Raw genomic sequence first — 25,087 nt, forward strand, 5'->3', positions numbered from 1 at the left:
TTCGTCCAATTCGAGAAAGGCATGTTTGAAGAAGAGAAAGAAGAGTTACATTGGCCGTTAGTTACAAATGCAAACATTTCGGTTGAGGAAAATAATCACTACATGCTTCACACTGTACAGATTAGTAGAAAATAAAATTAGATAAAACAAAACCATTCCGTTGGCAGCTATCGACCGTCGTTCGCTTAATCAATGTCACGTTTATCAGTCATCAAGGTCGTAGCAGTTAACCAGACAGTCGCCAAATCTGGAAGCTAGCCACGAGTAGAGAAGAAGAATGGCAAAATGTCTAAGCTATAAAATTCAATTTAATTTGCCAGAGTCGGCAGAGCTGACACTTGGTAGCCAGGCACAAAAGACGTCACCACCGACCGTATGAAAATGTGGCATTCTCATAAACTGTTATGTAATCATGACTACAAACCTCAAAAGCAAATGTACGGATACACCTCCAGTGTACGATATCATGGAAATATCAAAACATAAAACAAATTTTGAATGTTGATTTAGGATACCAGAGTTGTGTAAACTATTTTTTGTTAAATAATTTCATTAACAGCAGGTATGTAGAGTAATTTCACAGCATTTATCTGCATATCTTCCTGAATGATATCTTGTATCACTTCAAGAATTTAAATAGCTACCATAGAAACTAGAAACTCAGAATTTTAATTCACTGACTCCCGGTTGTCGTGTCTAGCTTAGCTAACGAAAATAAACAAAATCCGGTGTAGTCGTTCCATTTGAACAACAGTCAGCATATTAAGTTTTCTTTATCTTCAGTGCGAGTAGAGGCTCATTTTTTTCGCACAATTTTCGCGTCGAACAAACTTGAAATTTGAAAACGATAACGACTCACAAAAACTGAACAAGCCTGGGGAATGCCTGACGCCACCCACAATATTTTAACCCTTACTGTGTCACGAAGCGGACCCTTTATTTTTTTTTTTTTTGATCCCACGAGTTACGAAAATAAAAGAGGAGAGCCCGACGGAGTGTTTTCCCGGTCGCAACCAAATGACAAGGAAAAACCTATGTCACCTTTGGCTGCTGTCAAAGGTCCTACAAGCACAACTGCTAAAGCCAAGGCCACTCACATAAGGAAGTCATTAGCTTAGTTCGTCCACCAATCGACCAGACTGACCGCTCAGGTCAAGTCTCAAATAAGCGACAACGGTTGACTAAGACAGCATCGCCAAACACAAGTACTCAGGCTTCTATCAGCAAAAAACCGGACCTACACGGCAACCTAAAGGAAAATGCTAGAGACCTCAAGCCTCTCGATCATCTCGATCGACTATCCACCTTTCCTACTTACCTCTGAACAGTTAAAAACTGTTCGCGATGCCATTCTGGACTGCATTGCGGACCAGGAATCACCTGGCATCAGTTCCCAGTTTAGGAGCTGGCGATTGAAAAAGGCCTCCTCCCGTGGAAAAAAGCACACTTTCATGTCTTTCACACGAAGGACCTGCTCAAGACCCTAAGATTCACAGGGTACTTCCAGGACAGTACACTCTTCTTCGGAAAGAATTCTCCGTCTACTTCTAAGCCAGAATAACGTATTCATCACACGTGCATGGCGGTATGCCATAGCAACGTAACAGGAAAAACTGTCGAATGGGTGATAGTGGAGTCAAACCAACAGTTTGCCAACCTAACAGGCGCAATAGGCTTCGTTACAAAGGTAGGAAAGGTTCGTTCGGAGACTCGCATGACTGTCGCCTGCCGTTTGCTGCAACGGGAGCCTGTCGCTGAAGATGCACATACAGCCTAACCCAACGCAACCGCTGATGGCAACCGTGCGCCAATCGGAATTCTACCAGAACCGATGAAGATCCAAGAACCAATGGTCCATGATGCCAAGATCCTTGGTTTGGCAAACAAAAACCGTAAGTTAATCTATTGCAGCCAACAGTCAAATCCTAGGATGGAAATTCTTTTAAATAGAAATATCGAATTTGTTCTTATTACAGGATTCATCCAACAGCGGTAGAAGTTCTAACGATTATTTAAACCAACAAGCGTAGGTCGTTGCCTCCGCCTATTTCCAGAACCATGGAAGTTTTTGCTTAAAACTATCCGTTAACGAAACAGTCTGCCGAAACGCCGAATATCATACGAATGGTCTAAGTCGACTGAAGAAAGAAGATGGTAGTATGACAGTCACTAGCAAAGAAACACTGGAGATTCTTACGGATCCACTTTCCTGGCTAGACAGTGACCTACAGATCGAACGTTAAAGAGCTACAGAACCGCGGATCCAGACGCACAACGTCACGTGGCTCCGCAGGGCTTGCTCGTCGATTGTTCATGTAGACTTTTATCAGCTGGGCACCAAAATCTCTTGAACCCATTTAGTCATTCGGCGTGCTGATGTCCGAACTCATCAGCCTTTTTGCAGCTAGCTTCACTCTGGGACATATCGCGGATAGCTGGCGGAACGTTAGGGTAGTGTTTGTACTAAAGCCGAGCAAAAAAGACAAAGCATTCAGACTTTTAAATCTGACGTCAAGTTTATGGAGAAAATCACGTATAACTATATCCGCAGCGACTTCCAGAAAGATTTAACCTTACATAAAAGTCAATACGCTTATCAACAGGGTAAATCAACTGAAACCGCTCTGTGCTGCTTAGTGACGAAGATCGAGAAGTCACTAAAATATAAAGAAACAGTGGTCTACGCGTTTCTTGATATTGAGAGAGCTTCCGATAACACGTTTTTTGTATCTATTTAAACGGCTCTACAAAATAAAGGAGTCGACAATACTAAATACAATGCGCTTGATCCAAGCAATGCTTTCGAGCAGGAAAATCACAGCTGCATTGGAAACACATCCACAGCACAGTAGAGGCAATTAAAAGAGTGTCCTCAGAGAAGAGTTCTGTCTCCCTTGCTATGGTCATCAGGGATGCCACATATACAGATTAATATGTATTTTACAGGTTTTTGGGCTTAAGGAACGTTACATAATCTGTATATACAGATATACAGATTTTCGTCAAAAAGTACAGATTTACAGATTTTTCAATACTGACATTAATTTTAATGAACACTCCAAATTTCAATGCATTGAATATAAAGCAAATTGAATATATTTTCGATTTCTCACACGTTCAGCTCAAAAATGGATATATGTACCATAACAACTTAAGAAATACGAAGTTCTTTATGTTTAGACAAAACAGATTATTTTACAGATATTTTTGTTTCAGATACCGATGCTCAGATTTTTTCAAACGAAAATACAGATTTAAATGTGGCAACCCTGATCGTCACTGGTGGTAGACGTTATCCTTAACAAGCAGCTATCGCAGCTTGGCTACGAAGTAATTGGTTATACTGATGACGTAGTTTTTATTGCGTAATGCAAATGTGATGCAATTTGAACGCAAACGGTTCTTAACACCACTTCTGCAGTTGGAGCGTGAGTATGACCACTGCCCAAAACATGATGTCAAGATCGTCATCGAGGATTTTAACGCTCAGATCGGCCGGATACAAACCGGTGATTGGAAAATTTAGCGCACATCAGCTGACCAACGAAATGGGCCTAAGATTTATCGACTTTGCCGCCTACAAGAACATTGTCGTACGTAGTATCTGCTTCCAGCACAACCTCCTCCACAAGTACACTTGGGGGTCACCGAATCAGACAGAAACACAAAACGACCACCTTCTGATTGATACTCGGCATCTCTCAGACATCATCGACGTCAGATCCTATTGGAGCTCCAACGTCGACTCGGACCTGGTTAAGATGCGCCCAAAACGCTTCGTTGTTAACAATATTCGGTGCCGACACCCGCCCCGGTGAGATCTCGCGCAGCCTAACGTCTCCGAAAACTACACGGATTCGCTCAAAGCTGCGTTTCCGGAAGAGGACCAACTGGAGGAAGCTCCTCTCGAACACCATCAACCAAAACAGCCTTCAACAACGTAGCAGAAGAACGTCTTTGGGCATGTGGGACGAACCCAATGAAACGAGTGGTTCGACGACGAATATAGGAGAACGATGGATGAGGAGACCACTGCGCGGGCGGCTAAGACGAGCAGTGCCACTTGATAGAATGTTATAAGACACAGACAGAAGATGCAGTGAATCCAACTCTTCCGGGAGAAAAAGCGCCGGCAGGAGGAGGAGAAGTAAGTAGAGCTGGAACAGCTGCATAATTCTCAAGAAACGAGAAAGTTCTACCAGAAACTAAACGCATCCCGCAGAAACTTTGTGCCGCGAGCCGAAACATGCCGGGATAAAGATGGAAGTAAACTGACGGACGATCTTAAAGTGACCGAAAGGCACTTGAATGGCGCCCAGGCAGAGGATCATGGCGGCCGAGAAAGCGATACCGTCGGTGCGACAAACGTAGACGTGCTAAGGGTGCCATCAACCAGCTGAAAAACAACAAATCGATTGGGAAGAATGGCCTCGGAACATGGCCTATAAAGATGGGGCCGGAAAAACTGGTCACCTGTTTGCGAGTGCTCGAAGTTTTTGAACGACGTGTACGTGGACGATCTTTGGCGGCATGTAGGAGAACGGAATATGAGGGCGGAGGATGAACCATGAAGTCGCGAAACACTACGGCGAATTCAGTTTTCAAAAGGTGGCTAAAGCTGGATGGATACGCTTGGCAGGGCTTGTTGCAAGAATGCCGGACAACTACCCTGCGAAGGTGGTGTTTGCCTCGAATCCGATAGGAAAAATCGACCAAGGGCGCTAGGTATACGCTTTTTACATCTGCGCTACGATATGTCTAAAGCGCAACTATAGACATGCAAAAATTGGAATCTCTTCAGATAGTCAGGCTGCACTACTGGCATTAAAGTATGCCAAATGTGTCTCCAGACTGGAGTGCAATACAAGATTCAGGGAGCTTTCCCAGCCTCAACAAAGTTATGCTACTTTGGGTACCCGGTCAATACGAAATACAGGGAAATTAACAAGGATCTGCCCAGCTGTTCTTTGAACCCTAACCGTTTCTGGGTACGGGGTACTTATACATTCGCCATTAAAGACGTATATGAAAAAAGTTAGAAATAGCATCTGAATGACAACATGCGCAGGGTTGCAGACAAGCTAAGCAGTTTATCTATCCCAACCTTGTGGTTACCAAAAGGCTATTTAGGTAACCTCGAAATGACCTACGCATCATTACGGAACTCAACTGGCCCCTGTTCTGCTTTTTACTATTTGAAGATAATCGGCAAATTCCTAACCCACACTTGCCGCTTTTACTCTTACGCTGATCCTGAGAGCTCAGCCCGTTTGCTCTGTTTTTGCTTCATCAATTGGGAATTGGGGCACAGATTTGTAATGCATACAAGCAGCTCCATCAGTGAGTTCGAGCATCTTGTAAAATGCGTAAAATGCCATCGGGTCCAAAATACAACTACTTCTGCCCAATGCCTTTCAAGCTTCCAAAAAATATTATCATAGTACTACCATGTTACTACCATGTGGGACCACCGAGCGAAGGAGGCATCTGGTATTGGAAATGTGGAGTACATTGGTGTATTTATGCAATTTTTGATGTGCACTACATAGAAAACTCATATATTGAAGCAATGCTGGATATCACAATTATAAAACACCCATGCTATTTGAACCATTGGAAACACATTTTAAAATGAATAAAAAAATTCATATTCTTTCAAGTTTGGGAAAATAGAAAAGTATCCTCCGAGGATGAAATTTACATATGAAAATTTAATGCAGGTTGAAGATTCGAACAGCGGTAATTTTTTCTAAGACATTTAAACTTTTAAATCATGAGGCGAATATTTGAAAAAAAAAATAATTTGACTAACGATTGTTAGGTTGGGCTTAATTGCGGTTTATTGTTCATCTAAAATATATTATAACAGGTTTGCTTACAAACGTTGAGTGATCGGCTAATTAAAATGACTTAAGTAGGTAACTTTTTTTTCCAAATATCAATAAGCTTTCACTTCATTCAGACACATTTTACCATGTAATAAACAAACGCTGTTCTTGTAATACAGAAGAATGATGATTAGTTGACCTGTTGGGACCAAAATGTTTTGTCAAATCCATCGCTGACACGCAAATAGGATAATGTAACAATAAAAACAGCATATACAAGACTAGTAGAGATTTTACTATGATATCGAATCAACCAGTATGTATTTTAATAACAATTTTAAAGGCCTGCATACTATTGTGATGCTGTCGAGCAGATCAACAGTGAAGAAAATTGATTATTTTTTTCAAACCATTAAATGAATTATAATATAAACTTGAAAACATTAATACTACGTTGTCAGCTACATAGTAGGTTTGTGTCCTTCAAGTGCACCATGCGGACCTGCGTAGTGAGTATCATCGGGAAGTATTGTGTTGTTAGCCTAGGTATAAACACGCAGTCACGAAACTAGTTCAACGTAGACATAATTGAACAATTATTTTTAACAAGTGATATTTTCCAGTATTAAATATGTAGATGACTACCTAAACTGTAGCTCTTTGCTGAAAATACCCCTGTAATTGAGCTATTCAAATACCCTCTACGCGATACAAATATATACAAATACAGGGGATAAACCTAACTTGGTGAACAACACTAATTCAATAGGGGTAGACATTTACGTGTGCATATTATCTATGTTGACCTATATAAGGCGTTTAATCTGAGCCTATAAAAAGCAGACTGCATGCGATGTGCATTATTGTCCATATGATCATTAAATGAAGATTATCAATTTATCTTTGAACACACGGTTGGGAATGAAATGCTACCAGCAAATTGATAGAAGAACCTGTTTGATTACTCTTATATGTATGTACATTATAGGGTGTCCCAAAAAAAATCAATGTTGAAAAATTCAAGGTGCTCAGCCCCAAATTGAAAGATAAAGTTATTTATAGCATTTTTGTAGAACATTTCGACTTTCTAAAAAATTGTTTTCAGGTTGCCCAAACGTGATTTATGAAAAAATGACTCTTTTAAGCTCTTTTGCACTTTTTTCAATTCTGTTAGATTCCTAAATTTTTACATATATTTTTCTTTTTTTCGTGGGAATGTTTTTGAATATTTTGCATGGTTCAGTTCAGCATTGCATTCAGTTTTTTGACTCCCAGAGCCCATTGAACATCACAAAAAAGTTGAATTTTCTAATAATTTTCAGATAAAACCCTTCAAAACACAAATAAAAAATTTTTTTGATCTAGAAATGAAATTTTCATTGCAAAGCGGGATTGACGACGAAAATTTACATTGAAAAACATACTTGATATCTTATCGGGGAGCTGAGATATAGGCATTTTTCTTTGTGATGGAAAACTATGCATTTTAACAAATATGTTAAAAAACTGTTTTATTTTGAGAGATAAAAAATAACAATGTTCAGCAAACAAATGCATTTTTTGATGACTGATAACTTAGTAAAAGGTTTAAAAATTCGGAAAAATCTGCGAAAAAAGTTAGAACGAAAATTGCGACTTTCAGTGCCTTCTAATAGAAAACTCAATGTTGTCCATAATATGTAAGAGATAGAAAGATGATTTTTTTTTTATTCTCACTTATTTTCCGTCGGTCTAGTTCCGCCACTATTGTGGCCAATCACCGACGCCCAGGGAGGCGACTCCACACCCAGGACCCTAACTCACGACCCGTTTATTAACGGACCGGCGCCAACGGCTTTACTTACTCATGCGATGGAAGGCGTGATCCCAGAGATTTTTCGCCTCAGAAAATCTCCCGGTGTCGGCTAGGATTGAATCTAGACCAGTTGGGTTGGTTGTGAGTGGATCACGCCACCTCACAACCATCGACACCTATGTCGGCGGTGGGATTCGAACCCAGGCGTCGAGCGTGGTTGGCGGAGACGTTACCAACCACACCAGGCCCCCGCTCGTAGAAACATGATGTCTTTGGTAAAGTTTCTTGTTTTAAGATAACCTAAAACTTTGTCGAAGACACCTTGCGTCTATCTCATTCTGATTAAAAAGTAAATTTTTTATCTCACTCATTGGTGGATTGATCACCCATCTTTTTCCATTGAAAGATGCTTTTTTGAATATCCTGAAACTTTTCCGAACATACCGTATGGCTATAATCAACATTTGAATCACTATTTAGGAAATTATACACATAAACGGCAAAATAAAACACTGTGCAATGGAGATATTGAGCTTTAGTTGCATTTTTAACAAAATGCATAGTTTTCCATCACATGTAAAAACGCCAACATCTCAGTCCCCCGATAAGATATCAAGGATCTTTTTTCATGTAAATATTTAATTTAAATCCCGCTTTGTAGTAAATATTTCAGTTCTTGATAAAAAAAATTATATGTGTTTTGAAGGGTTTTATCTGAAAATTATGAGAAAAATTCACTTTTTTGTGATATTCAATGGGCTCTGTGAGTCAAATAATTGAATGCGATGCTGAACCAAACCATGCAAAATATTCAAAAACATTGCCACAAAAATAAAAAAATATATGAAAAGATTTAGGAACCGAACAGAGTTGAAAAAAGTGTAGAAGAGTGGTTTTGTAGCTTGAAAAAGTCATTTTTTCATAAATCACGTTTGGGCAACCTGAAAACGATTTTTTAGAAAGTCGAAATGTTCTACAAAAATTCTATAAATAACATTATCTTTCAATTTAGGGCTGAGCACATTGACTTTTTCAACATCGATTTTTTTGGGACAGCCTGTACAATGAAATACCAGTCATTCAAGGACGATTTGGTTTTAATTGTTGTAACGCAATTACTAATTCAAAATGTGGTTGGAATGAAAAAGGGACTCTAAGCAGGAGTTTTAAGCCATTTGAACATTTTGTTATTGGCAGTGCCATTTAAATGAATCAATAGAATGGTATGAATTAGATAAAAATTTCAAATTGTTCAAATACTGTTCGTTTTTTAAATCCTCGAAAGATCGCTATGAAAGAATTGGTTGATTTGAAACTTTCCGTTGGAAATAAATAAATATTCAAATCAAAGAGCGACGAAGAGAACAACGCAAAAACTGAGGTATATGCTTGCTAACTATACCTAGTCAAGCCGTAAACAGAGAGACGATAATTTTTTGTACTTCACACACAATAGCAAATTATTTGACACTGTGGAGATAATTTTTCTAAGTTGGTTTCACAATAACAGCTTATCGCCGTAGTGTTGTAAGTATCATACTTAAATCACTGGAATCTGGAATGAAGGCTTAACTTGTTTTTTTTTTTTTGGAATTTTATTTACTGCAGAGATGAATACATTGTAGTTGAGTAACACAATAAATATTATCTGACGTATACAAAATTAACGACACCGGCAGTACGCGGTAGCAATTATTGCATACCCACATTACTCATAGCAGCGCAAAAGTAAAAGGTTGTGCTCGTGCTACAACTGCAGAGCAAAATAAGATAAAATATTAATACTCCGCATACGTCAAACTGCAACAACAAAGTTGTATGCATACAACAACCGTCTTAGTGTCGTCAATCAGCGCAGATCACGAGACGATTCAAGCCGGTTTTACATATCCGCGCACCGCGGATTCGTTACACAATCATTTGTTTAGTGGTTTGATAAAAAGTGCACTTAGCACTATTCCACGGTTACGATAGAGAGGGCTTTTCAGTTTCGCATCTCTGAAGGCAACAAAAATCACTTAAAATGTGTCAACTTTTAGCCGCACGCATTTAAATTGCACAGTGCACAATGGTCCAAAAACTGAATTTAGGGGGGAATATGGATCCAGAGCTCGGAAGCAATATTCTTGAGCCTGAGCTTGACGACCGCACATTTTGTAGGGATCTGAGCTAGTGAAATTACATAAAGAACCACTTGGTGGCTGTTTGGGATTAATCTACCATCTTCAATGTACACAATTCAGCGACTTCTGCTTTTTTTGTAAAGATCAATAACGGCGCCGGTTACGCTCTTACGTCGGGTTAGAAAAAGGAGAAGAAAGTGTCACAATCATTGTTGGTAAAGACCGAGTTTCTCTCTGCATCTCTAACGACTGTGACGGAAAGAAGGGTACTTTGTTCACCACCCTGGTAAGTGACGGATTTTTATATTTTTACCCTAGTCTCCATTGAGGTGGGGCAAAGTAATCGATTTTCCAGAACCAAGTATTTTTGGTTTTACACGCGATTATCTCGGAATAGTGTTTTCCGAAAAATGACTTTGTCGTGATCCTGATTGCGGGAAAACTACTGTACCGATTTCCTTCATCTTTTTTTGCCTTCCTCCTAGAAAGGTATAGCAATCAATTGCAAAACCGAAAGTATAAAAGTGCTACAAAGGGCTTAATGGCATATATCACTCGACTCAGCTCGACAAGCTTAGCATTTTCTGTATGTGTGTGTGTGTGTATGTGCAAATTTCTATTCTCACTCACTTTTCTCAGAGATGACTGGACCGATTTTCATTAAAATTATTGCAAATGAAAGGTCTTGTTCTCCCATAAGACCCTATTAAATTTTATTGTAATCGGATTTTTAATTTAGAGGTTATGTATCAAAAATGTAAAAATCATGAAACATAATTTTCTCTAAAACCACACAACCGATTTGGACAAAATTGGTTTTAAATGAACGGGCTACCTGAATAACCCTTGACTTTTGAATTTTGTAAAGATTGAACTTGTGGTTCAAAAGTTACGAAAAGAAACGTATTCTGGGGACTGTTTAATCTCACTCATGTTTCTAAGAAATGGTTGGACCGATTTTCATAAAATCAGTGTCATATGGAAGGTCTAGTTGCCCCATAAGACCCTATTGATTTGTTTTGCAACCGGACAAATTTTTTGCCTGCTATGTTTGAAAATGTGAAATCCAGCTATGAAAAGGAACATATTCCGAAGACTACTTGGACTCACTCACTTTTCTCAGAGATGGCTGACCCGATTTTCACAAAATTAGTGTCAATTAATAAGTCTAGCTGCCTCATAACACCATATTGAATTTTACTCTAATCGAACTGTAACTTCGTCTGTAATGTATCGAAATGTGAAAATCACGAATCATCATTATCTCATAAACTACTCAACCGAAGTGATCAATATTATTATCAGATGAGCGGGCTAGTTAAGGGTTAACTGATGAATTATGATTGAACACGTGGTTTCAAAGTATGGCTGCCCTATATGTTCCCATTTCATTTGATTATAATCGAACTTAACAACCGTTAGGCCGATACAAATATCATTTTCATTTTATGTCACCCCCCCCCCCCCCTTCAAAAATGTTGAAAATTTGAAGGGGAAGAAAAATAAAATTCATACCGTTTTGTTAATATTATTACTTTTCGACAGCGTATATGCTTAATTTAGCAACAAACAAGTCCAGTTACAGTGAAAGTGTCATCAAAAGACAAGTCAAATGATTAATAATGATAATAATGTGGTATTTTTAAACACATTTTTGCATACCAGTTACAAACGTCGTAACCTGCACACAATTTTGTATGAAAGCTATTCCTTTTTTTCTTCTCAGTGTTATTTATTTTTTGCCCTCCCCTTAGCTAACTTTGATAACCGTTGACATAAAAACTTTTTAAAATTTGTATCAGCCTAAATTGTTAATAAAACAGCGAAAGTTTTTTGCTTGGTTTGTTCTTGCATTGAGCAGGAATTTAAGTTCTAATTGTATGGGACCCCTCCCTTCCAGAAGAGGAAGGGGTCTCAAACTATCACAGGAACCTTTATCAGCACCAAAAACTCCTACATACAAATTTTCACGTCGATCGGTTCGGTAGTTTTCGAGCCTATATGGATCAGACAGACAGATAGACAGACAGGACTTCATTTTTATATTTATAGATTACAACATCAATATTTTAGAACCTAAAGAGTGAATATACATCTTTTGGATTGAAGCGTTCATGTAAATCTATTCATACAAATATAAAGTATGGATGAGAAAGGCTGGGTCTGATCGCTAGGTGGATTGATTTAGGGTTTTCTAAATTTTCGTTATTAAATTCGCCGGTCCTTGAACGATCGCTTTTTGAAACATACAGTTACATTTTAATGCAATATTTAGCGCTCAAAAGGTGCATTTTTTGGGAAAAACGTTCCCGTTTACACTGAAAACAAAATACTCATAAAAGCGACCATTCAAGGACCCGGCACACTTCTAAACTAATGAAATAATATGAGTTAATTTCGGTTGACCCGCTGAGTCTCTATCAAGATCACCGCAAGCCTCTGCAAAAAAATAGTGTTTCGGGGAAACGGCCATTACTCCAGTAATGATTGGTATATTTCAAAATCAAACGTATTTTTTTGTTGTTGATAAACTGTACTTTCAGAAAAATACCACTTTGATACAATGAAAATGGTGCTATGCACTTAAAAATAAATTCAAACTTCCCTCATTTTTCTCGACCAAGAAGGTATATAACCCCTTAAATGCAGAAAATCTTGTTTTCTGCCAACATTACCAATGTACCAGCGTTTGTAGGATTCCCATCAGAAGTAACCTATCGTAACGAGTTTATACTCTCAGCTGGATCAAGCAAACAAATTTAGGTCAATATTCCAGGTGTAGGTAGAATCTACAACGTGTTTCAGAGGTTACTTCTGATGGAAATCTGACTGACGCCGGTACACTGGCAGTGATGGCAGTAAACATGATTTGCAACATAAATTTCGCCATAATCAAAATCGTTAAAAATCTGTCCACGTGGTATGTGGATGACCCCATATAAATTTGAAATGCAATGCGCCAAGCGGAGACAAAACCAATCGTTTTCCAAAAAATTTAGGACTGTTTTGGGCCCCAAATAGAACAAAAACATTTGGTTCTGGCTTTATGCTATCAAGCTTTTTTCACATAACGATTCCCCACCCTAGTCTCCATGCTTATAACTCTTCTGATCCTGTTTACCGAGCCTCGTTAATTACTCTTGCCAAGTATCGAGAATCATAATTGCCTGGAGAGGTGTATTCATTCCACTGTATGTCGGTTCTTAGATTTTTTTGTGAATTAGCGTGAGGGAAGAGTCAAAGATGCGAGAGGGGGGGATCCTGAGAATAAACGCATGCATAAAAATCCCTCTAACACCGAACGGTCCTTCTACCAAAATTCGTCAAAGCGGACTCTGTAACCTTGAGGTAACGAGCTTCAACACTTGGTTGAAAACCAATATAATAGCACTTTAAAACAGATACATAAAGAGCGTCCGAAATGTCGCTGACGCACCGGTGCACCCCCTTAAATGACGATATGTACAAATAACATGTGTCTGTGCGTCCACATTACTGACACAACAATAAAAAATCAACACAGCCAATGTTTCATTCAAATTATGCATATCGAAAGTTGAAAAATATAATATAATTACATTATAATATCTATTATAATATTCCATTGATGTATGGATGAATTTATTTCAATAAATAATAATAATGATAATAAGTCAACAAACATAAATATTCTAGTAGTGTTCTAAACAGTATTTCACATTTGTTTAATTTCTTTCAATGATTACTTGGTGATTTTTTTTTCGTATGGGTATTGTAATGGTAATTTACTACTTGAGTTTAGATTTGTGATTAATACACTTGAAAACAACTTTTCGGAGTGTGGTTAATAATATTAGTTAGTTTATTTTAAACTCACATGACGAGAAAGAGCGTTGAAACAATCGTTTCATTCACCTCCCGTTCGGCCATCTGAATAAATTGAGCTGACATGTTTTGAATAACATTTAATGAGTCGCATCAATTTGCTGGAGCTGATAATTTTACGGTAACACACCTGTCAACACTAATTTTAGTTAGTGGGGTTAATGGTGTGTTTACAAGCTGAACTCACACTGCGTAATCTAGATTGTTAAGTTACTGAGTACGGCATATTTTAAAAGCGTTAAAAAGCCATTTTTCACGATTGTCACAGTGATGTTTGTACCCAATTCTAAATTCTATGGAAGTGTACATAGCGAAGATAACGATCAACGGATAAGACCTAATACTACTATTATATAGGCGATATTTTTCTATCATCATACTAGTTTTCACAACATGTTTCTTCACCACTGCAAATTTTAGGTCAAAATGTTAGCAGAAATTGCTTAGCTACCAGTAGATACAGACGAAAATATAATAGTAGACAGGAGCGTGACGAGGAACAGATCGTGAGCGAAAAGAGTGCCAAACAGTTTGCAACGGCGAGTTACCGTATACATCGGACAGATTTATAATGGCAAACACGAACAAGTGTGTGACACTGCCATAGGCGTAGCCAGAGGGGGGCAGGGGAGGCAGATCGTAAGAACTTGGAAGAGTTGGATCTTATAGACCTGCTAGCTAAAGCCCGTTCTTTCTTCCCTGCGACTGAGAAGGCAGTTAAAATTGCACTTGCTCTACCATGGAAACATGCACGATTGAACGCCCGTTCAGCACATTACGTTGGGTGAAAACCTGGCTGAGGTCAACAATATTTGAACAGCGGTTGAGTGCTCTCTGCTTGCTGAGTGTTCATCGGCAGATGGTCAACAACAATCGTGAAAAGACACATGAACCGCTTCCGGAACGTTTGATGTTTGATGCCCGAAAATTTTATTGAGAATCTTGACTGTGTCTTCAATCTTCACGTCCTTGAGAAGCTTTGACAGGATGTAGTTGAGATAGCGGCTGTGCGAATGGGTATCCAGCTTTCGGAGAAGTAAACGTACCTTCGCCGTATCATTCAGCTGGCCTGCATCGTTCTCGAAGAGGTCCTGGTAGCGGTTAAACAACAACGTCCGAACGTAACTCCGTGTTCTTCGTCGAAGACAAACTCGATGATGTTCGAAGAGAGGGACTCCAAAATCTGCTCCGGGGTTTGATACTGACGCTGCTGCTGCTGGACCGCTATTCGCTGTACAATTTGGGCCATCTTGTGAATCATATCTTGAATTCCCGGTTGCGGCTGCTGATCAACTCTATCTTCTGCCATGTTCGTGGATTCTTAAGATCCTCGTCGCCAAAATAATATGACCAAAGGTTTAAATGAACTGAAGACTTTTTAGTAAAGAACATCTATTTATATTCGAGGTTGGACAAAGAATAATAAAATTTTCCACTCTGATGTCAAGGACAACTTTTGACTGGTTGACTTGATGTAACAATCACTAAAGACTAGTATTTATTTCTATTTTTCAAAACACATTTAAGTCGCTTTTTACGCGGAGGATACGTGCCGCGTAAAAAAACGCGTAAATTCCGGAATCCGCGTAATAAAACGCGTAAATTTCGAAATCCTTGTAAAAAACCGCGTAAATTCTATCCACGTAAAAAAAGCCGCGTAAAAAGCGACCTTAGTGTACCATTTTTTTACTTCAAAAATTTTGAAGAGCTTGCCCCACCCCCCCTATTTGAAATTCTGGCTACGCCCATGGATACTGCTATGACTTGTCAGAATCATATGGCCGGGTGCACTGCGCATGACTCGTGTCCGAACGACATTAGTCTCGTGTGTTTGAGAATGCTTAGACGATGTAAATTATTCGATCCCACTTGCTTTGAGCAAATCGCCGGTGTGGAAGCGTACATGAGCCATTTAATTCCGCCTAGTGATTTGTAATGTGCACAAGCTACAAGGCAATAATTCCTGCTCACATGTGACTGTACATGTGTGTGACGTAGTTCTGTCAATAAAGTATAAGATTTTTTGTGTTTACGTTTTATAGACATATGTCTCGAATAGTCAATGCTAGCAACACTGCCTGTCAAAAGTGTAGAAGGATGCAACGCCTGCATAATCTTAGTTGATGGTACAAAATTGCATATTGATCATTAGAAACTTGTATTGAGTTACGTAACCTTAAGCAAAGAATTAACCAAGAGGGTTGCTTGGTAACATTCACCGTTATTCAAACACAAATTTTAATTATATTTTTCAAACTCGTAAATACCGTGTTGGATCGAAACCCGTACAGTATCGAAATCCGTACACCTGGATGTTTTTCTTCAGTTTTATGTATTATATAAATGAAAATTCATATAATAGTTACTTGTACATATCCGTTGAGTTGTTGACCTTCTGTTAAATTAAACTATGCGCCAGTAGGCCATGAAATAAAAATATTAAAAATGAAAAATCAATCGTGTATCGGTTTCAGTTGTCATTTCGTTGTATCGTTAGAGAATTTACTAAGGAAACGTTCTTCAGATAAAAACGATTTTCAAGTGGGATATAAGTGTTTTACTCTGTGAATCTTTTTAAAATTGATGGAAAAGGTAAGTCTTTGTCATTTTCGAGCTGTATATTGTCTAATAAATAGTGTAAGTTGTGTTTATTCAACAAAAACTGTGCCGTACGGATTTTGATTCTTGTTATTTGCTTGAATCGAAATTCGTACAGCGTGTGTATCATGCATATATGGTTGAACTTTCTTCTTGTTTTCAGCATGTAATGGAAGAAAACAAGTATAAATATACGGCAAACAATTTTAAACGAGCTGTGACTGAGGTGCGCAAGGGAAAGTCGTACCGGGAAGCTTCGAGAGGTTCCGGCGTTCCGGTTACTACGAAACGCTACAAAAATTGCACTATTTCAGCTGATATCAAAAATTAGAAAACCGTGTGAAACTTTTGGAGCCAGTTGATCGTCAAAATATACTTATTCGGTAATTGAAAGATAAATTATAAATAAAAGATGTTCATTTTTGTACTTCTTCATCTATACGGAGTTTGATTTATTGTTGTATGGACTTTGATCCAGTCTATATCGCGTGTGTGCGGATTTCGATTCAAAAGTGTACGGGTTTTGATTCAAACATGTTATATTTAAACATGATTTTTTCGAGTTTCGGAGTGATTTTAATCATTTTGCTGGAAAATAGTGATAAAATATAAGTAGACCTATAACTAAACATGTCAGTTTAAAGCAATATGTGATTTCTTGATTTTATATTGACCGTCGAAGATTATCATGTGCTTAGGTGTACGGATTTTGATCCAGCACGGTACCAAACAAAAACATTTTTTTCAGCAATTCTGAACACTGGTACAGCTCGAATGACCCGAAAAAAATAGTAGTCTCGTGCATATATTTTTAAATACAACTGAGCAATAGAACATTCGCAAGGATTTTTTGCGAAAAGATATAAACCCCACGAGACATGAAACGAGAAAAAGAAGTCGGCTAGTTGACACCTATGAGCACATTCAGTGTTTAGCGCGACGACATGCGATATATTTGCTTTTATTATTAGAACACTCGTCAGTAAAAGCGGGTTAGCAAGTGGATGAATGTGGCATAATTTTTTATCACTTCCTATACGGTTCGTGGTGAGAAAAAGTGCAGTTATTTTTAGCTCCTGGAACGAGTGGACAATTGTGTTTGAATTTCATTAATCATTGAATTATAGGGCTTTTGAATTGGACTACAGTTCGATAACAAAAGGGCACTTCTGCCTTAAAAAAGGTTATTTTGAAATCGACATCCTGCATTTTTTTAAAATGCCACAGATTTTTCGAAACGTTCAATCTGCTGCATTCAATTATATCAAGAAGAAAATCCGGCTAAAACATTGTCAGTATACCGATCAATGATCAATGATTTGTCATTGATATCACATGTAATGATAAACAAATTACGTTCATCGAAACAATCTGTCTGTCTAGTTTACAGAAATAATAATTTATAGCAAATCCGACGTCAATTCATTTAAATATCATGATCAGAACAAAAATGTACCTTAAGCCCCAGATTCATTCAAATTTAATTGGTTTAGGTAAATTACCTAAAACTATTCTTAACATTTCAACATGGGCACTCTCAGGGAAAATTTTTTTCCATTAATTACACCTATATAAAATCCATCACTATATCAAGCACAAGCAAAGTGAAACGGTGAAGTCTCGAAAGTAAGCTGTTCTGATCATGAAACAACGCTCTACATCAATAAGGTAAATTACAAAGGAGTGGCAGATAAGTTTTCAAAATGCGATCAGAGATGGCGAGTAAAAAGTTGTGACGTCACAACAATAGTTTACGTTCGGCATTCAGTGCGGATTTTCGACAAATTGTTCTTTTTAGTTTTTTTTAACGTTCTACGGTTACCAAAAACGCAAATACCGTCGTGTGCAGGTCAATAATGGTGTGTTTCAGTTTATTAGGCCAAAATGTATGCTTCTCCTAAAAATCCCGATGTTGAGAAACGCTGGCGTTTGTTCTGTCGGGTAACAGATCTTCCCGCAAAGTTGCAAATTTGTTTACAACATTTTCGCCAGAGGATTTCGAGCATAGGTTCCAGGTTCATGGATTCCCGGTGCATTTCAGTATCGGAAGGTAATGTTTCAATTAACCATTCGTAGCTGTCCAGCAGTAATTGTTCACGTTTCAGCTGTTCAACAATTTTTACACTTCACGGACGGTGCGAGCGAAGGCCAGAATCGAGCTGGTAGCAGAGCTTTCAAGGCAACACGAGGCAGATGCGCTTTTTCGGCCGAACAGGTTCAAAGTACCAGCGGAAGCGTTCGATTGAGGTCGGCGGTGGCTTATTGAATGAAGCGAGTCAACCAATACCTGAGTGCTCTACTTACGACGATATTCAACCACAGATCAATTGTCAAAAAGAAACTAGAAAACTCAAAGACCAACGATTCGTCATTGATTAGATTGATTGTGTCACACACATAACCAGGAGGTTCAAAACATTGTAACATATGGGGTAGGCCAAAATGAGAAAACGGAATAAATGATAAAAGTTCATGGAAACTTTTCTATATTTAAACCCTCTCCAAAATAGTAACATAATCTATGATAACACCTGGAAGAAACATGTTGTTTCTGAAAGTGTCATAATACAACATAATTTCATACGATTTCGAACAAAATCCATATATTTCCTACGCCAAACTGTGTTCAATTGGTTGTTGTGACGTCACGATCTCAGCACGCATAAAATGTTGCTATCCAACACTTGCAACCACGCTCATCTGCCGCTCCTTCGTATGTACCTTATTGGCTCTACATATGCAGATTTTTGTGTTCGCTATCATTTTATTAGACATCAAACATTTCCAACCACATTACCATGGTAACCGATGATATTTGAAATTCTACTTTTCGTGCCTTCTGTGAATATGTCAATTCTGATTCTGCCTTATCAAATATTTTTCCTTTTGTGATTCTGCTTTCCACGATACCACCTTTCAATTTTCTGTATTTTGTAGGAGACCCCGTTTTAGTTTCGAGGTACAATGATAGTATAACAACCGTTATAGCCAATAACATCGTTACACTAGCCCGGCAATTGTCCTGTACCACTACCAACAATTGGCTGTGAAGTTTTTATCGAATAAACAAAAAGTCGCATTTGAATCGGAACGAAACACCTGCATTTTTAAAATTCTATTTTACTACATTTTTCTATTTTCATGAATGTTCAATGGAGACTGTCAGGAAAGAGAAACAATTATTCATAACTATTTTTAAAAATAAAATAAAAGTGAGACAATCTCTCAGGGTACTGACCAAAGAAAGTTTTTTTTTGATTCTCTTACAAATTTTTGTTTTATTTAAATTTTATCAATTGTTGTGATGTAATTTTGTTAATTTAATTGAATTCTACATCACAGTAGCCTTCGCTTAAGGAAAATTTGAAAATTGCTATTTGGAATCTCATATAATTTTGAAGTGGCATTTCAAGGGAAATACGGCTTTTTCAGTCTTAAGGGTGTATCAAAACGCTACTATGTCTTATGTTCGACGTTTCGGCCTTGAACTTGGCCTTCCTCAGGGGATATAAAGTTGTACCATTTTTCGTTCAGCGTACAAAGCTTTACGATAGGTTGTCATTCGTTTTCTCGGGCTTTTTATCGCACCTCTGGTAACACCAAGATGGACTCTAACTTATAAGTCAAATTAAATCCACCAACGCATCGTGCTTTGTGATGTGGTACTTTGAAGGAGAACCTATCGATCAGTATGACAACCTATCGCTTTGTACGCTGAACGAAAAACGGTACAACTTTATATCCCCTGAAGAAGGCCAAGTCCAAAGGCCGAAACGTCGGGCATAAGACATAGCAGCGTTTTGATACACCCTTAAGACTGAAAAAGCCGTATTTCCCTTGAAATTTCATGCTATCCACTCTACCGCTTTTCTCATTAAATGTTTTTTATGACCCCTTTATTGTTTTAAATAGGTAGGGTCCATGACCTCAGAGTGGTTTCTTTCTTGGCACTGGAATATCATTTACTAATTTTTCGATTTTCATCGTACATTTAGAGTTATGCCGTAACAAACAAATATCGTATCGATCACGATATTTATTTTTCCACATAAGCACTGAGGAAGACTGTATGTCACAGTCGAAATATATATTTGCGGACTGAATTTGAATATTTATTTCCAAAAAAAAAATTTAGTAGAGTATAACGGAAACCGATAACTATTTCTTTGATTTCTCAATCACTCTGCTAAGACGCTCGTTATAGATTTTCTAAATTTGATATTTATTTTTGTAACTTTTTGCTTAATGTGTTTTTTCAATATATTTCTATATTTTTTTCTATAGGAGAAGATGGGGTGCAGGCATCATTATCATAAACATTTCACGATCAAAATATTAAAAAAAAATACACAAACAAATATTGGAATCGATACGTATCAAACATAGCATAGCTCATTTATCCTTTTTTTATGAGTAATGTACGAATACTGTACAGATTTAAAACGGAATTTACAAGTTAAAAATACTGATGGTGGATAACGTTACACTGTTTAAAGTGGCGACCTTTGCTGATTGTCGATTGCTGCCTGACGTCGTTCTCAACCTTAAAAACATACTAATGCGGTTTGATCTGGTAAGTACAGATAGCCGAGAGGGGCTCGCGTGATATAAAATTATCGAACAGAAAAAAAAAACAAACAATCAAAACTCTTTAAATAAAGTGTAAATGTGTGGTTGCTGACGAGACATAAATGTTGCCAAGGGAAGATCATTGTTGTGACGTAATGAAGGTCTAGCAGGTTCCAAATCTAATTTTACTTTTCATACACTCGAGTAAATTTCTGGTGACATAATCGGAAGATCTGAAAACTTTTACCTTCATGTTGTTCTCGACCAGGAACTCGGAGGAGCACAGCATATACACAAAATAGGCCCGGATCAGCTCGAAAGTAGTTTTACTCTTGAACGCAGCATTCGGATCATTGAAGCCAACATCCAACGGATCTCGCTGCGGTGAACTGGGATCATTCTGCTGTTGATGTTGCTGCTTAGCAACGTGAACTCCTCCTGCATTGGTTGTCGCGGCTACCGATCGGAATCGGCGCTGGTAGAACTGACCCCCTGCTAACACCTGTTTTATGTAGATCGAAGAAGCATGGTAGCTTGCGGCAGCAAGCACTTGGTTTAATAGTAATCCCCGCTGGAAACTGGATACCGGTCCACTATTGAGGGATATTGGAGACGATAATTTTCGCGACACCGAACAATTGCACCGAACGACCGAACGCAAAAACGCCATTACACAACAAGCAACGTATCACCACCACTGAAAAGGTCCTGTGCGCGCAGTCAGTTAGACTGTCCGTTGGAGCGAAACTCACCGCAAGTCTCGAAGACACCGGCGGCGTGGAAGTTGGCGGAGGAGACAAGATTTCACAAAATGGGCTTACACCACTACACGGGCGTTCACACAAAATCGGTATCCTCGTCTTTCTTTTCTCTACACGCTGAACAATTTGCTAAAACTGGCCTGCCCTTCTCTTCGTGGCACACACGAGAATGATTCTTCACATTACACAACGAAAATTTAGCGAAATTACGTAAACACTTTTTCCGTCTTTCGCTCTTTTCGATCTACCAGCAATGACTCGGTATCCAGATATGGATATTTTTTTACACTTAACAAGCCTCCCTGAATCCTGGAACGCTTCGTCTAAACGAAAAAGGAAACGAATACACTAGATATTTAATACTCCGGTAATTGACAGAAGAAAACGGCCGATGGAAATCGCGAATTTTCTTAAGCAATCTAACTCGTAAAATTCGCAATATCGGTTAAGGATAACGTCGCAATGCTCTCAGGGAGAATTTGCAGCCCGGAATTTGCTGAATTTCCTCGACTATTATCTGTAATACAAACAACTAATACAAGACACTCGGACTCGAAGAAAAACGCTCCGTGTTCGGCCGCGGATCCAGAGATAGTGAACAGCACCGCAACGGATCATTCGATTCGATAAAACTTTGCTCAACTGCTCACTCTCCGTTTTTCGTTCAACCTAATGAGCGCCCTAATATCTGCCTTCTAAGCGAGAGTGCTGAGTCACTTGCAAAACGCTTGTTTTATACGTAGGATGGGGTTGGGTGGAAAATGAAGTCTGGAAAAGGTAGATATACAATAACGGGACTAATTTCTCTCTTTCTCTCTCACGCATACTTGCGACTGTACCTTGCTCTTTGTTCGAGAACGAACCACGTGCTTTTTCATCAATCTTGCACTTCTTTCGCAGTTTTGGTTTACGCATCATGCGATTTTCAATAAATTCTTATAACATCGAACGGGTGTTCTCGATCGAATAGGTATCATTATAACGTCTTGTTTTACTACAATCTTCCATTTGAGTGCTCATGATTTCTCTATAATAAATATTAATACAAGTTGAGTGCGGTAACTCTCAAAGAAAATATTCAATAGAGTCATCAATGGTACACTATCATCCTATACATTAAATTATAGGTGAAATTATTCATTATTCATTGCTCTCATGAAGCTCAAAAAGAAGGTTTTAAAATATTTGATAAAAAATAAGACAGATATATTAAGATATTGAATGTACATTCTTTTTACGGGTGATAACTAAAATTAAAAAAAAACTACTGCTGTCAAAAGAGATAGATGTACATAAAAAACTGGTTTATTTTTTTTATGAATAAACGTGTATTATTAACGGAAAAAAACTTTTAAGAAAATCCGTGCATAAGCTCAGCAACCTTCGCTTGGGAAGTGTCGCAGTTATTTACAGCTGCTACCGTCATTAAATTTTCTTATAATTTCAGATCTAAAGTATTATTCAATATCGGAAATAACAGGATTTGCAGTTCTGCAGGATACCGTGACCAGAGTTTTTGAGGAGTTTGAATATTTCAAGTGATCCTGAATAATTCAAGTTTCACAGCTCTTCAGGATACCCTGTTCAAAGTTCTCCAGGGGTTTGATGATTACAAGAGATTAGGAACAACTCAAGCTCATCAAGCTATATAGAAATCAAGAATTCTGTAACTTTATAACAGCTAAGTATTAGACTTAATTCATTTATTTATAATCTATTTCCATATTTTGTTGCCCTGCCATAGTGTGCATTACACACAATGGAAGTGGATGAGAAAAATTTGAACGATCCTGTTCCCGCCACTCCGAAACCTCCTGACCCTCTATCCTCTGTTGCCTCAATTCCCCCGCGCGTTAAACTTTATCCAGACGGATCGACTGGTTCATTCATTATTTATTTCCGACCTAAAATAGGGCCTAAATCAAAGCCCTTAAACATTATTCAGATATCCAAGGACTTAGAGTCTCATTTCAAGTCCATCACTGAAATTTCTAAGGTCAGGCCCAACAAGTTGAGAGTTGTGGCTACGGACCTTATTCAAGCTAATAAAATTGCTACATCAGAATTTTTTACCAGGGAATATCATGTTTATGTTCCCGCACGAGATGTAGAAATTGACGGTGTTGTAACCGATTCCAGCTTATCCAGTGAATGTCTTTTAAAAGACGGACTTGGGTATTTCAAAAACTCTTCAATTCCATCGGTTAAAATTCTCGATTGTCAATAATTGAGATCCGTATCCTTCGTAGAAGGAAAGAAAATATATTCCCCTTCAGATTCATTCCGTGTCACTTTTGCTGGATCTGCTTTACCATCTCACATCTCCATTCACAATGTCCTCGTGCCTATTCGCCTATATATTCCACGAGTCATGAACTGCATCAATTGCAAACAGCTAGGCCATACTTCTGCCTACTGTTGCAATAAAAGCCGATGCGGCAAATGTGGGGGGAATCATCTTGATGAATCTTGCAATCAAGAGAATAATAATTGTTATTGTGGTGAAAATCAACATGAACTAACGAAATGTTCATTATACATTCATCATAAAAATAAAATGAAACGGTCTCTTGAAGACCACTCTAAACGTAATTATTCTTATCTCCTCAAAAAATCCGAAGCAAGTACTCTCATTCTTGCTGGTCCTTCTTTTTCTAATCCTGGTGGGTCTAGAAAAAGAAAAAATCTTTCTCCTCCGAAACTTCCCAACAAAGGTCCTAAAATAACACTTAATAAAAAAGTTAATATTCCCAAATCCAATCATGATGTTGAAAATTTGAATCAAACTCCTCCTAAAATTTTAAACCTAAATTTAACACAAGAATTCCCACCACTATCAGCCAAAAACTGTGATAACTCATTCACACCTTCAGTTAATCAAGCAAAATCAGGAATTCTGAAATTTTCTACTGTAATAAATTGGATCCTTGAATCATTAAACATACCGGACCCTCTAAAAAAAAATTATTCTTTCACTACTCCCTGTTTTCAAAACATTTTTAAAGCAGCTTACCTTTCAATGGCCCCTCATTTCAACATTAATATCCTTCGATGACTAACTTATCGTCCGAAACTAATGATTTTATACATGTTTTACAATGGAAGTGCAGGAGTATCATACCAAAACTAGATTCGTTTAAAGCTATGATTAATAATTTAAAATGTGATGTGTTTTCTATTTGTGAAACATGGCTCACTTCAGATATCAATCTCAATTTCAATAATCACAATATCATACGATTAGACCGAGATGCTCCTTATGGAGGTCTACTTTTAGGGATAAAAAAATGTTATTCTTTTTATAAAATTAACTTACCTTCAATTCAAGGCATCGAGTCTGTAGCTTGTCAAATTAAAATACACACTCACAACCAACCCAACTGATCTAGATTCAATCCTAGCCGACACCGGGAGATTTTCTGAGGCGAAAAATCTCTGGGATCACGCCTTCCATCGCATGAGGAAGTAAAGCCGTTGGCGCCGGTCCGTTAATAAACGGGTCGTGGGTTAGGGTCCTGGGTGTGGAGTCGCCTCCCTGGGCGTCGGTGA

At 38.1% G+C, this 25,087-nt stretch overlaps 1 protein-coding gene across 2 annotated transcripts in view; it reads right to left on the minus strand.

The window, feature by feature from the left end:
- LOC129732922 (proline dehydrogenase 1, mitochondrial) overlaps positions 1–22,139 on the minus strand; it is a 34,083-nt gene extending 11,944 nt beyond the window's left edge. For both annotated transcript variants that reach the window (XM_055694385.1, XM_055694384.1), the window contains exon 1: positions 21,025–22,139. In XM_055694385.1, the coding sequence (XP_055550360.1) occupies positions 21,025–21,447 (423 nt within the window). In that variant the 5' untranslated portion in view covers positions 21,448–22,139. The remainder of the gene's footprint in view (positions 1–21,024) is intronic.
- Between the last annotated feature and the right edge of the window lie 2,948 nt (positions 22,140–25,087).

The sequence above is a fragment of the Wyeomyia smithii genome, chromosome 3, assembly GCF_029784165.1.
Source record: "Wyeomyia smithii strain HCP4-BCI-WySm-NY-G18 chromosome 3, ASM2978416v1, whole genome shotgun sequence".
NCBI classification, from domain to species: domain Eukaryota; kingdom Metazoa; phylum Arthropoda; class Insecta; order Diptera; family Culicidae; genus Wyeomyia; species Wyeomyia smithii.